Source organism: Montipora capricornis, chromosome 10 (assembly GCF_036669925.1).
Source record: "Montipora capricornis isolate CH-2021 chromosome 10, ASM3666992v2, whole genome shotgun sequence".
NCBI lineage: Eukaryota > Metazoa > Cnidaria > Anthozoa > Scleractinia > Acroporidae > Montipora > Montipora capricornis.
Window position 1 is genome coordinate 34983133 of NC_090892.1, and position 12500 is coordinate 34995632.

Sequence of the window (12500 nt, forward strand, 5' to 3'; positions counted from 1 at the left end):
TCATGGAGTCCATCAAAGTTCTGCATTTCTCGTAAGCAGGCATCAAATCCTTCGGAGTTAACGTTTTCCACCCAAACGGTAGCAGCATCATGTTTTTGTCCGAGTACGGAATGTTCAGCGGTCAGGAAAACAAACGGCGTTTTGGTAAACAGACCCTATCGTTTGAAGAAATGGTTTGATGAATGAATGAATGAAACGTGTTTAGGTATTTCTCCGAGTCATCACCGGGGTTCTAGTCTCAAATGTCGGGGCAAATCTGATTCAAAACTGTTGCCGATTTCTAAACGGAACCATTACTGAATATGTACTTTTCCGATGCATCAGTATTTTAGAGGGAGAAATCAAATTTGTTTCATTTCTTTTTCTCTTGAATGTTTTGAGCTAAATTATGGTCAACACAAAGATAGGTTTGATGTTTGATGTAAGTCATCTGACCTGTTGGAAATCGAGTGTCTTGCACGTGGTGCCATCCCACCACTTCATTGGCATTTGAAGATGTCCTGCAATTGCTCCGGCTGGTGATTCTTGGATAGCGACATAATCCACGAAAGTAAGACCACCATCGGGTGTTAAACGTTCCGCTCGTCCCGCTTTGAGCGCGCAAAGTTTGAAGTTTAGGTGAGTGACGCTTTCGACCCAGGTCACTGCTGCATCGTGGACGAAGCTTCCAGTGCTATTGAAGTAGTTGATGGATGTTTGTACGTTGATTTTTCCTTCATTACTCTGAAAACTTGCTGGGTTAAAATCAACTTTTTTGCACAGCACGTCGGTAGTGTTTAGACGAAGAGCCACACGTCCTCTTTCAAGAACAAAAGCTGAGGAACAAAGGAAACCCAGAAATGAACTTTTGAAATCGTTCAATGTCTTAACGGAGTATTTGTGGATAAAAATCTGGAGAAGGGGAAAAAGAAGGGACATATTTGGCATTCGCAATTCCAGTATAGTTTATAGAACTGTGGAATATACGGTGTAAGGGTCGTTTTTGACGCTGGTACGAGTTTGGCACAAAATGAAACGAGGTACTACAGTTTCTACTCACGTGCACAAGGGCCGTCGTGTACCCAGGTGGCATTGGTGTTTCCAAGACAAATCTCTCTGTCCAGGTCACATCTGGTGTTATGAGTGACTCCGTCGCTGTCACACACCTGTTGATTGTAACTGTTTGTGCTAGAATCAGGAGTGCAGTCGTTGCAAATGCACGAGTGTGTCATGTCGGCTTCATTTACTGTGCAGTGTCTATAGGGTCCACAGTCAACCTGATAGCAGGGGTCAATATCTGGAAAGAAGACAGGGGAATTCAATATGATGAATTCATCAGCTTCTTTGTATGTAGATACTTTAGTTTTTAGGTGTACAGTTTGCGAGCTTTACTCACTTCCTATAGCCATATAGTTGACAGTTATGGGATCATGGCTGGCGTCGTAACGTTGGATGTCCTTTAGACAGACTTCTAACTTTGTCTTGGTAACCGACTTGAAAAAAAATGCGCGAGAAAGGAATCATTAATGTGTAATACAAAAGAGATTAAAGGAAATATTTTGAATATGGCCGACTTCAGGAATAGATTAACAATTTGCCTTGTAGCTCATTGTCGACAAATCATTTTGCGACAATAATTTCTTGTTTCATTTTTGACAAGAAAAAGTTATTTTAAATATCATTGTGTTGTGTTGACGTACCCTGGTCCATTCGGAAATTGCATTGTTGTCTGGTTCAATGGTGTTTTTGTCATGTTCAGCTGTGGTGACAATCTTAGGTGCACTATAAAACGGTTTTGGAAAGGTAATTTGCTGAAAAGAGAAGAACGCATGATTTAGAACCTGGGTTTGCTCCTTTGAAAGCGTTGTGTTACATCTCAAGTGTGACTGTCGGGGAACATCTCCAGATTACCTTACAAAAGCTGTAGCCTGTAGCTTCTCGAGGAATATTGATGTTGGGAAAGTTAATTTCTTCTCCTGTAGGAATTGGCCAGGAAGAAGGTATGGCTGACATTGCTAAAACGTTCTGAAAGAAATAAGAAACAGTTCGTCAAGACGTTTTCCTCTGCGTTTGTATGTAGGTAGGATTTTTCTTTTGGGTTTTTTTTTCCTCATTTGTTTCTTCGATCAACTGTTCACAGCATGCTTTTACTTAAATAAGCAGAAAATAGTGAGTTGGTATTCTTTGGTTTCAGTCGGTAATTTGCGAAAGTTGAGGATTTTGGGGTCGAGGGGCTCCTTCAAGTTGAAGGAGTGGCTTGAATTTGATTGTCGTCATATGCAAACAAAAATGTTTTGGGTCAATTAGAAAACGAACTCAAAAACAATGCAACATAGTAAACAGCGATCTCTCGCAAAACATTAAACATTAAATACCTTTATCCAGCTTGTTGCTTTTACATTTGTGGAAACGAGAGATCTTACCTATTTATTTAGGAGTGGAATGTGTGCATATCTGTTCTTTAATTAAATATTAATTCTGAAATGCAGACAAGAGTTTCCAAGATTAAATTTGTTCGCTACATACCACTCGAATGTTTTCGTGAATGCCGTCAAAGTTCTTCAATTCTCGTAGACAAACTTTGAATTCCGAGCTAGTGACTTCCTCAGCCCAAACGCTGCTCGCATCATGGACGTTTTTGAGAGGATCAGTATGAATCACTGTCAGGAATACGAGCCGAGGCGCAAAAGAGAACTAGGAGACAATGCATATGAAGTTGAGGAAATTTGAAAATTGTTACTCTAAATTATCACACCAGCACTGCGACACTGATTTTACAACATATTGAGAGCAACTCGATTCTACGAATCATTTTGGCTAGCTATAATCAGACGTCTTTAAGATATGCTTCAAGTATTTGGTGAAAACACTATTTTTTGGGGTCCAACATCGTGCAGAACGCCGAAACATGATTAATTATTCATAACCGGTTTCCCGGCAAATTTGAGAAGAATAGGCCAACTTTGACCAGGTCAGCTACCAACTCGATTCATTACTTCACATAGATGAACAAGAGATTAAAAAAGTATTTCGTTGTTGGCCTAAAGTTGCCCACACACGGGCAATTTTCAAACTAAAAAGGGATAACGGTTCCTGTTGACCAAATTAAAAAATTAAACGGTTTCTGACCCAGGTAAACCCCATCTACCATTCGCCGTCCCTGAAAATTCGGAAGGCAGTCAACTTTTTGCGAAAATCAGTCGTAAAAATGAATTTCATACTAAAAATTACCGGATTTAGTGCATTTTCAACTGGAAAGGGATAGTCGTTATACTTGCCATATATCGCTTATGTTAAGCTGCGCGAGGAAGTTAAGATTAGCACTTTGGGGAACCAAGGAAGGGACTTTTTGCAGTTGGAAGGTCTTTGTTTCTTAGCTCCGCCCTGACAATGAGCAAAGCAGTCATTCCCTGTGGGAGATATCTCGCGTAATCCTTAACCAATGAGAGTCACTCTAGTCACGCTTGGCCCCTAATTTTACTGATCTGTAATCTTGACTGCACTGCATGCAAGTAAATGTCCCGAGAACAACAGGCACTCTGCTCGATGAATCGAGTTGTTAATTGCTCCTCGAAATGTGAGGTCTCATTTTTCTGGTGACAGGCAGTTCATTGTATGCAGACTGTGCTCAATTAAAACGAAATGGCATGCATCATCTACATAAACGTGGGCTTCATTGGCAAACTTCTTACCGCGGCTCCAGTACGAACATCAATGCATTTTGAACCCGTTGTCCAGAAGGGAATATTATCAACTCTTGCAATACCAACGCTGTTAACATCAGCTGGTTCAAAGGCTATCCACGTCATATAGATTGTAAGGGGCTGATCTGATTCTATTGGGCCGGAGACGGTGACGCATCCAGTGAAGCTGGAAATGAAACATCCAGCAGTGAAAATTATCCATGACACAATGTACGCTCCAGAAATAATTCAATTAATTACTGATTTGAGTATTGAGGTTGCGAAATCTAATTCGAGTTGACGTTAAAGCGAAATTTTACTTATTTAATTTCAAGTGATCGTTTAATTTTGTTTTCATTTACCAACATGCAAGATAAGCAAGAACAAGAGACCTGCACTGATTCATTTGACGACACTTTACGGACACTAGTTCCGTAAAGTGTTTTGTATAATTTCGAGTCGAATTTACCCATTTTTGGAGACTGCCTCTATCCATGATACCGCCACGTTGTAAGCCAGTAGTTTCAATCGCAATTGAACGTGAACATCGTCCGTAGCTTCAGAACTCGGGTCGAAGTCAAAACGTTTGCATATTAAATCGTCATCTGCAGTGAACGTGATGAATGCCTCACCATTGTGCAGTTTACCTAGAAAAACAGATGCAAGTTTCACCGTTGAAATCCTCAAAAGGAAACTACGGCGTATTTTTTAAACTGGAGAATAACGTGGGACGTGATACCTTACAAAAATTATGTAGAAGAGACATGTTACCTGCAATCGGCGATAAATAAATAATTAGAGTTAAACATAGAGCGACGGGACTCTTCATCTTCGAAGAAACTATTTACGCAAACACGCATCTACACCATCCGAAGACAGATTATGAAATGCGAGGTCTGGATAAAGCCGTTTTATAGCATCAAAAACAACAGCCTCTGCAAGGATGCGTGCGTGAAGCGTAGTGGAGGCGTGAGCTCGAGACACGTGTGACGCATGCCACGCGGTAAAGCATTGACCAAAACTTTTGTCATGATCACAACAATGAAATAGGTGAACTTTTTAGCAGCTTTGTTGATTTATTTTTTAAAACTGAACTCCTAATTTAGTCAAAAATGTAAGAGCTTCGAATGGTTTTCCTGGTGCCTGGGAACTTCGAGGTTACATTAAAAGCACAGGTTTGGATATATTTGGCCAAAAGGGAAGAAAAATGACTGCGGGGATGACAAAGATAGCTGTGATCAAGTTTTATTCATGGCACACTTCCCACAGGTCTATATAGCCACGAACCAATGAATTTCTCACTGTTATGCAAAGCTATCATGATATGCAATCATAAACTCCGTGCCTATACAATACCGAACGACCGTTTTGTATTTTTATTGGTGTGAAGCATGTATCGTTCAGGGTGTTGTCACCATACTAAAGGTAAAGTGCTTTTCGAAGTTGAGTTTTCAGCAGTCAAGTATTTAGGACTGTTTCAATTTTTTTCCACACTTTCTGGTGTCTGTTCACTAACCGTTAGTGGGTTTTCCTCCTCCATGGGTGGTATTCAGTTTATTTTCAGTTGTCACTACGTCTGTTTCACAACTTCATATGCACATTTTTCTGTGAATCATGTGATGTTCTTAATTCTTGCCAAGGTATTTCATGACTACTGGAAATCACCAGGAGTGTTTTTCGTGGCCCTATATATTCAAGGTTTTCTTGTTTGTTTGCAAAAAAAAAAAGTTGTAACGATTAAGATGTAGGCAAGAAGTTAAAACATTTTGCTAGATTTGGGGAGTACCGTGGAAGTTTGCTCTTTTGTCGAAGTAGCATTAACGCTCGGTCTAAATAATCGAAAATAATCGCGTAAAGATATTCGTTAGAGACAAACTGAGAAACATGTCAATAGTTCATTTCATTTCAACTACACTAAAACACAACTACAGAAAAATATAGACCGATAAGTTTATTTTGGGTAATTCAAGGCCTCGCATCAGCGGCAAACAGAGAATCGCATAAACTGTTATAAAATATGCGTACGTACTTTTCACACTCAATAGAGAGAACAATTAATTTCAGATGAAAACAAGCGACACTGCCGGATACGAAAAATCCCAGTGGTAAGAATGGAAACCTATTCCCCGAACCTGCGATGCAGCGCCTAGGGGTTTTGGGGTATCTCATATATTCAAACTCAACTTTTGACGGTGTACGGCATATTAGACATGATAATGCACCTTAGGCCCGTTTCAGACGTCGAACTTTTCACGTGCCGAATCTAATGCAAATGAGCGAAAACAATAGATTTCCTCATTTGCATTAGATTCGGCACATGAAAGTTCGACGTTTGAAACGGGCCTTATTCATCCCAGGCCTTTCTACTTCTTGTTTGAAACATCATTTTTTGTCTCCGAGTTTCACTCACACAATTGCCAGAAATTACATATTTCAACTACGTTACACATCTGTAAAATATGGACCAATAGGTTTATTTTGGCTAAGTCAAGGCCTTGCATTATATAGCGGTGAACAAAGAACAACTTCGACCACAAAGAAAGAGCTGGAAGGATCAACATCCAGGTGTTGTGCCACAAACTGAAGCCAGCTACTTTGAAACGGAAAGTCCAACTTAGGTTTTCACGTGACGTCATCGCCGTCATTAACTTCTTTTGTTCGTCCACAAGAAGTAGTACATTTCTCTATTGTTATTGGTGTCCATAGAGGTTGGTTGAAAAAGTCCTATTGTCTTCCCCCCCCCCCCCTTTTTTTTTTTTGTAGAGACAGATTGCCATCTCCAATGCCTTTGGAAAACTCTATCAAGCACACCGCTGACGTTGGCTGCTACAGATGCTTCTCCAGATCGAAACGAATGAGTGCCGTAGGCACCTGGATTAGAAACAACACATTGCAAGGACTTGCATAAATGATCTCTGAAATTACTAGAGCTGATACTATGCTTGTTACCAGAGGCCAGCTAATGGGTATTTCTAGTTTTTATCACTGAGTAGCCTGAAATAAAGAGGGAGAAGAGGAGAGCAATTCCAAAGCAAGAAAGTACTCTTAGAATCTTAAGAGGGAAAACGGGACGCTGGCTCTCCGCAATTACAGCCACATCATCAGCTTTTACTTTTCAGTCCACCTTGATAGTCACATAAACATAGTGAATAGAAACTTGATTTCTCTTAATTCTACTAACGCTATCGCATCTAAGAGAAACCCTGCAAAGCACAACAAATAAATGGTCAATCTCGTTGGACAAGTCAGCGCCGTCTGCGGTACTTTGGAGTAAATCTGTGGAAACTGGTTCTTTCCGGTTCGACTTTCCAGTTGCAACACATCTTTTGGATGTGCCTCTGATGGCTATAACTATAACTGAATTATCGGTTGGCAAGACCAACAGCTTCATGGACCCATTTAATCCTATAAAATCGCAGGCTATCCACCTAAATTAAAAGCACGGGAATATCTGCTCACAGTACCAACCGCTCTTGATCATAATATACTGGACCGCAACCTTCCCGCTAGACTCTTCAAATGGGGTTCTTGTAGGCTTTCAGCATTTTTTCCAAATGCCATGATTAAAAGCATCTGAAATGAAAAGTATAATTATGATAGGCGGAGAGATTAAATCAGTTTCAAAACAAACAAACGAAAATAAAGGAAAATGAACATCAAGAAAGCAAGCCAACTGCCCAAAAGAGCACCTGACAGGGCACAAAGTCAGTATTACTCTAGTTACAACCTGAGAAAGTCCGAGGGAAAACTGGTTTTGCCAAAAGCAAGAACTAATTATTTAAAGCGGAGTTTCTCCTATAGCAGGGCCACATTATGGAATAACTGAAAAAATGCAATAAAACTTGGGGTCGCCGTGCCTGTTTTCGCGCTGAATGACCTTTATTTTAAGTTCCGATTTACACGAAAAGCGTTTGAAACTTGATCAACCGGTTACTGAATATTTGAGCTTACTTGTTTGTCCAGGCTATATAGTGTTTCAGTAAAGTGTAAGCAAATTGGACCGCTGCGTCATCACCTCACACTCAGTGTCTGGCCCCAAATACAATTTCACGCAGGAGCCCATTATCCGGAACTCCCATGCGTATTGTACCCTTGAGTCAACCCTATCCCGTGTCGTCTTATTTTTCGAACGTGTATGTTTTGAAATATCTTCGTGTTTCAACTGTGCTACATGTGACCAAATCAATGGCTGACCATAGGTCTCTTATGATTGGCTATTGTGAAAACACCCACGAAAAACCCTTGGAGGTGCTACTAAAAATAAAAAGACACGGGACAGATTTCACTCGGATGGTTATATGAAAGATGGAGACTCCAGGGAATGGGTTCCTGGCTTCACGTTCTTTATATATAAATACTACAATTACTACTATGCAACTTTCTTTCTTCTTAAAATGTGTTTTTCGTGTCCCTATCATGAGTAAATAACCCCCAACAAACAAGAAGGGGGGGGGGGGGGTCACCGTGCTTGTTTCTTTGCAACTCGACGACAAATGGATGGCAAAGGGCTAATTTGAGCTTCAAATGATCATTTCTGCGACAGGACTGGGGCGAGTTCCTTCTTGACGGAAAAGAGTTATAAGCTTTTGAACAGCAAAAGCGGCCTTTGCTGTTTCTCTTTAGATGATCACCGAGAATCACAGCTATCGATCGTCGATGTCGCAATGTAACGCGCAGTAGGAGATGCGCGGTGCAAAACAAAGGGAGCACCTTAAGAAAGAAACGAGAGAAAAACCTCGGAACTCTAACAGTGGTTGATGCAGGCCTAGATTGGCTGGGCACGTGAAAGACTCAACTTTTATACACGGCATATTACCCATCATGGATCTTATTCATCCCATGCCCTTCTTCTTCGTGCTATTGAAATATCAATCTGTCTCTTTCGCTCACTCAAACGCCAGAAATTACATTTTGCTGTTATACATTTTAGAGACTGTATTTTGTAAGTCATTCTTTCTTGCTCTACTTATATTTTGCTTTTGCTAAATGTTAACTATGAACATGTATATAAACTGTTCAAAACATTTTCGAGGATTTTTGAATTTATGAAAGAAGTTTAGACCTTGGGGAAAATTCCGGAAAAAAGCCTTGGCCCATTGTTCGGGATTTATGTATCTAGCCCTTGCCTGCCCAAGTAATAAATCAAATCCTAGCCTACGCTTCATTTGAATTGTTGCTATGAATGTTTTCGTCCTTTAAGACCTTCAAAAAAGAATTCTACTTTATATTTTTTGTTTGACCAGAATTTCATAGAAAAATTGTGTCGCAGTTATTTTTTTATAGTTAAACCTTTTATTGCAAGAAATTATTCTTTGGTGGAATAAATTTATTCTTGGGTAGTTTCGGCAGCAACGCCTTTTGAATTAAGATTGTGGGGGTCCTTTAGTCGCTGATTAAACCAGGTTTAAAGAGTAATGTCCAAGGCATCAGGTACCCTGTCAGGGTTAGGACGGCGTAACTGCATTACTTCGAAGGGCATCCGAAGGAATGCACAGCTACCACAGACACAAAATAAGGCCAGGGATCAGGTCTTTTTGACGGGTGACGCAAGGTTCAATGCAACATACCAGCAGGGCTCGAGAGAGCTAGCATAAATGTAACGGCTACACTAAACAATATACCTAATCGGCTAACTCAAAGTTGTACCCAATTCAGACCCCGGCTTTGGGAATAAAACGTTTTGTTCCAGGTACCCGGAGAAAAACCTCTCGGAGCAAAGAAGAGAACCAACAAACGCAACCAACATATGACGCCGGTCCTAGGAATCGAACCCGGGTCACATTGGTGGGAAGCGAGTGCTCTGACAACTGTGCCATCCACGCTACCCTGTTATGCATATAAAAGTCTCAAAGAAATTTATGTTTGAAGTGCGGGTTGTACACAGAAGATAAAGTTATCCAGCTCAGTCGTCTGACAGAGCATTGCACCGGTATCGCGGAGCTCGTGCGTTCGTACCCCGCTGAAGCCGCCTGAATTTGTCATGTGTCTAAAAAAGAGATAATTTCTTAAATTGTCCAGTAAAGTGCGAGGATCACTTCTATCTTCCGCCTGTTAAACTCTTTTAATAACATGCACGCCTGAAATAATTCATTAATACAGAAATGTCAAGTTTTGATCCCCTTGAAAAAAGCTAAAACTTGGCTTAATCGTTTTATTATTAAATTAGGCTAGGGTCTTTAGTTTGTGCATTTCAGTCAAATGATGAATCTATCAAGCCCCTCCTTGCCTGAGCTGTTGTAAAAAGCTCAAGCACACCAGACGCAGTTCATTGCAGTAAGTAGACTTGGCCCCAAAGGTTCGATTGCTAAAATGGTCAAAAAGCAGAGATGTATTAGCAGTTAGGTAACAAAGAAGCCCAATTCAGAGACAGTTTTACAAACATGAAAAATCGAGATTTAGTAAATATGATCCGATTTGTCTTGCACTTTTCAGGACAACCGCTGCAAACCATACCAGCATCTTTATTAAGCAAGGCCGCTAAACGTATCGCCAGTTTCTGTTTTCTGGTTTACTTATTTTCTCTGAGCGGTTTGCGCCTTACCGTGACCGTGACCGTGCACCGACGTACCAAAATCTCTATTCTTTTTCCCGCTTAATATACTATCCCGGCCTGTATTTATTCAAGCCATTCCGAATGGTTTTCCTGACCCAAGTCTGTAAATGCCAGTTTTATGGGAGTACCTCTAAAAAGCGTAGTTTGTCTCTCAGAAGATTTCGTGACAACACAAGCGGCTGCATTGTGACTTCCACTTGGTGAACAAAAGTAAACAGAATAATTTGTCCGTATTCCTGATTCCGGTGGTCTGCAAAAAGCTCTTTCTTCATTGACCCATTGTAGGAGCCTGAATTTTTTGACGACGAAAGACCGAACATATCCGGAAAACTTTCGATTGCGAGCGATGAATATCACTGGATAACACACCGATCGGAATGCCATAGCCACCTTGGCAATGATGTGAAGTGAACGAGAATAATATTTTGAGCTTTTCTCTCTAAAAATGTAGAAAACCATGCTAGGTATGAGGCATAGAAAGTAGACCATTATTATGATGATGGTGGTGTAGGCAGACTTAGAATACGCATCCACAGTTCGAGGGTATTCAAAAACTTGAACCCGTGTTCGGTTCTGCAAGGCGCTGCGCAAGATTCTCACTGTTGAGTAGAATATTATACAACAAGGAATGAAAAATGACACAGTCCAAAGAATGATTCGAAATGTTATCACGGGGACATTGTCATCATTACGCAAAGTCAGGTATTTTTCACAGTTACCCAAAACCCAGGCAATAAATCTTTTGCCAGGTTTGTTTATAAGAATCAGATCCCAAGGAACCGCTGAGAGCGCAGCTTGAGTCCAAAACGTTATCACTGCACGCAATACGAATTTTTTTGTGAATCTGTGATGGCTTCGCTTCACAACAGCGTAATAACGATCAACAGAAATTGCCGCCAGACTAAGAACGGACACAAAAAACAAAAACATGTTGACTGTGCCGGCTAAAATGCACAAATTTCCATCTACAACCTTGAGGCGAATGAGACTTGATCCGTAGATAAGAATTCCGTTAACAGCAAATGCAAACTCGGCTGAAATGTGACTTATCACAAGCATGTTTGTTGCCGTATGCATGCGGTGATCGCGGCAATAAGCCACGAGAATAAGTCCATTGCCCACCAGTGCTAACACAAATAATATCAAAACTAAAATCCCTTGGCTAAGGATTGTACATTTGTCATCCGCCATTTCATTTGTAAAGTACACTTCATTTTCCACGTGCAAGGTCTGATCCATTTAGAACCAGAGCGTTCTTCCTGTATCTTCCTAAACCCCGGAGTAAAGACAGCCAGATAAATTGAAATTTTCAACAATTATTACGAAGCCATGAAACTTTCGTATTTGCGTGGATCTCCTAACCATTTCAAAGTGTTGTTTCTTTTTTGGATAAGCCCCACACGTCAAGATACTTAATGACCCATTTCAAAGTTAACAGGCATTAATTTTAATAAAATAAATCTTGTTATCTGAATGAAAGGGCAACATTGATCGCAGAATGTCATATAATGCACTTAACAACTAGAAGACACTGTTCCAAGTTATTTCTTTGAAGGTTTTAAAATCCGAAATCTCCAAATCCGATAACGTATTGAAAGAGCATTCGGTTTGTCTTTCATGGACAATAAAATTTAGTTCCGTGAATTATATTTTGAATTGGCCTCGATAAAAAGAGAAAAAGTGGTTTAGAGGGGTCATGCTTGGCTTGTGTAATTTTTGCAAAGTAGTATTAAGAATTATGGTTAGTAATTGAGTCAAATATTGGCTTACATTTCTCGTTTTGAAGTGAGCTCTTCCTGCCTCAAGTATCAATATGACTATGCATAATACACAAGATGGTCCTAACTATCTTTTCAGCATTAATTATAAGGATTCCTCGAGAGACAATGTCTGCTTTTCCACTGAGCCAACCAAAGCATGAGGTGTTGGGAATTGGTCTTAGATCCTTATGCAAAATTTTCATACAGTGGTACATTTGGCCCCGCCAACACACCCAAGCTTTGTGGTAACACGCTCCAAAATAAACTAAACTTAATAGAAGCCATCAAGCCAACATTTAATTAAGCGTCCCCAATTCTAATTAACCCCAACTGAGAGTTGAAACCACGGACGTAATCTTTGAGAGCAGCCCGCCCCATATACAATTGCCAAGCATTGCCAGACGGAAAAAACACTAACCAAGAAAAAAAAAAACAGGTTAATCTGACAGCTTTGCAGGATACTTCGCGCAGAAGAACCAACTATATTTTTAATGAAGTTGCAAGAGGCCTATATCCTATATATCG

The 12500-nt window shown here is 40.3% G+C and overlaps 2 protein-coding genes across 4 annotated transcripts in view; both read right to left on the reverse strand.

The window, feature by feature from the left end:
- LOC138021553 (uncharacterized) overlaps positions 1-12500 on the reverse strand; it is a 41022-nt gene that overhangs the window by 6090 nt on the left and 22432 nt on the right. For 2 of the 3 annotated variants that reach the window (XM_068868458.1, XM_068868455.1), the window contains exons 1-10: positions 4434-4554; positions 4132-4309; positions 3672-3849; positions 2506-2673; positions 1891-2004; positions 1680-1790; positions 1376-1472; positions 1040-1276; positions 436-815; positions 1-155 (exon numbers count right to left, since the gene is read on the reverse strand). The exon at positions 1-155 is cut by the window's left edge and continues 13 nt beyond it. In XM_068868458.1, the coding sequence (XP_068724559.1) occupies positions 1-155; positions 436-815; positions 1040-1276; positions 1376-1472; positions 1680-1790; positions 1891-2004; positions 2506-2673; positions 3672-3849; positions 4132-4309; positions 4434-4491 (1676 nt within the window). In that variant the 5' untranslated portion in view covers positions 4492-4554. Of the gene's footprint in view, positions 156-435; positions 816-1039; positions 1277-1375; positions 1473-1679; positions 1791-1890; positions 2005-2505; positions 2674-3671; positions 3850-4131; positions 4310-4433; positions 4555-7130; positions 7236-12500 lie in introns of those variants that run through there. The other variant, XM_068868457.1, reaches the window with a different exon arrangement.
- On the reverse strand, positions 9761-11580 carry LOC138021554 (C-X-C chemokine receptor type 2-like). The gene is made up of 2 exons (XM_068868459.1): positions 10344-11580; positions 9761-9966 (listed from the first exon to the last, which is right to left on the reverse strand). The coding sequence occupies exons 1-2, from the start codon at positions 11452-11454 to the stop codon at positions 9908-9910; spliced, it is 1170 nt and encodes a 389-aa protein (XP_068724560.1). The 5' UTR covers positions 11455-11580; the 3' UTR covers positions 9761-9907.

Coding starts and splice junctions, on each gene's coding strand:
- LOC138021554 (XM_068868459.1), bottom strand. CDS start 11,454: ATGGATCAGACCTTGCACGTGGAAAATGAAGTGTACTTTACAAATGAA. Junction 9,967..10,343: donor ACAAACTACGCTTTTTAGAG/GTACTCCCATAA, acceptor TGACCATTTTAG/CAATCGAACCTTTGGGGCCA.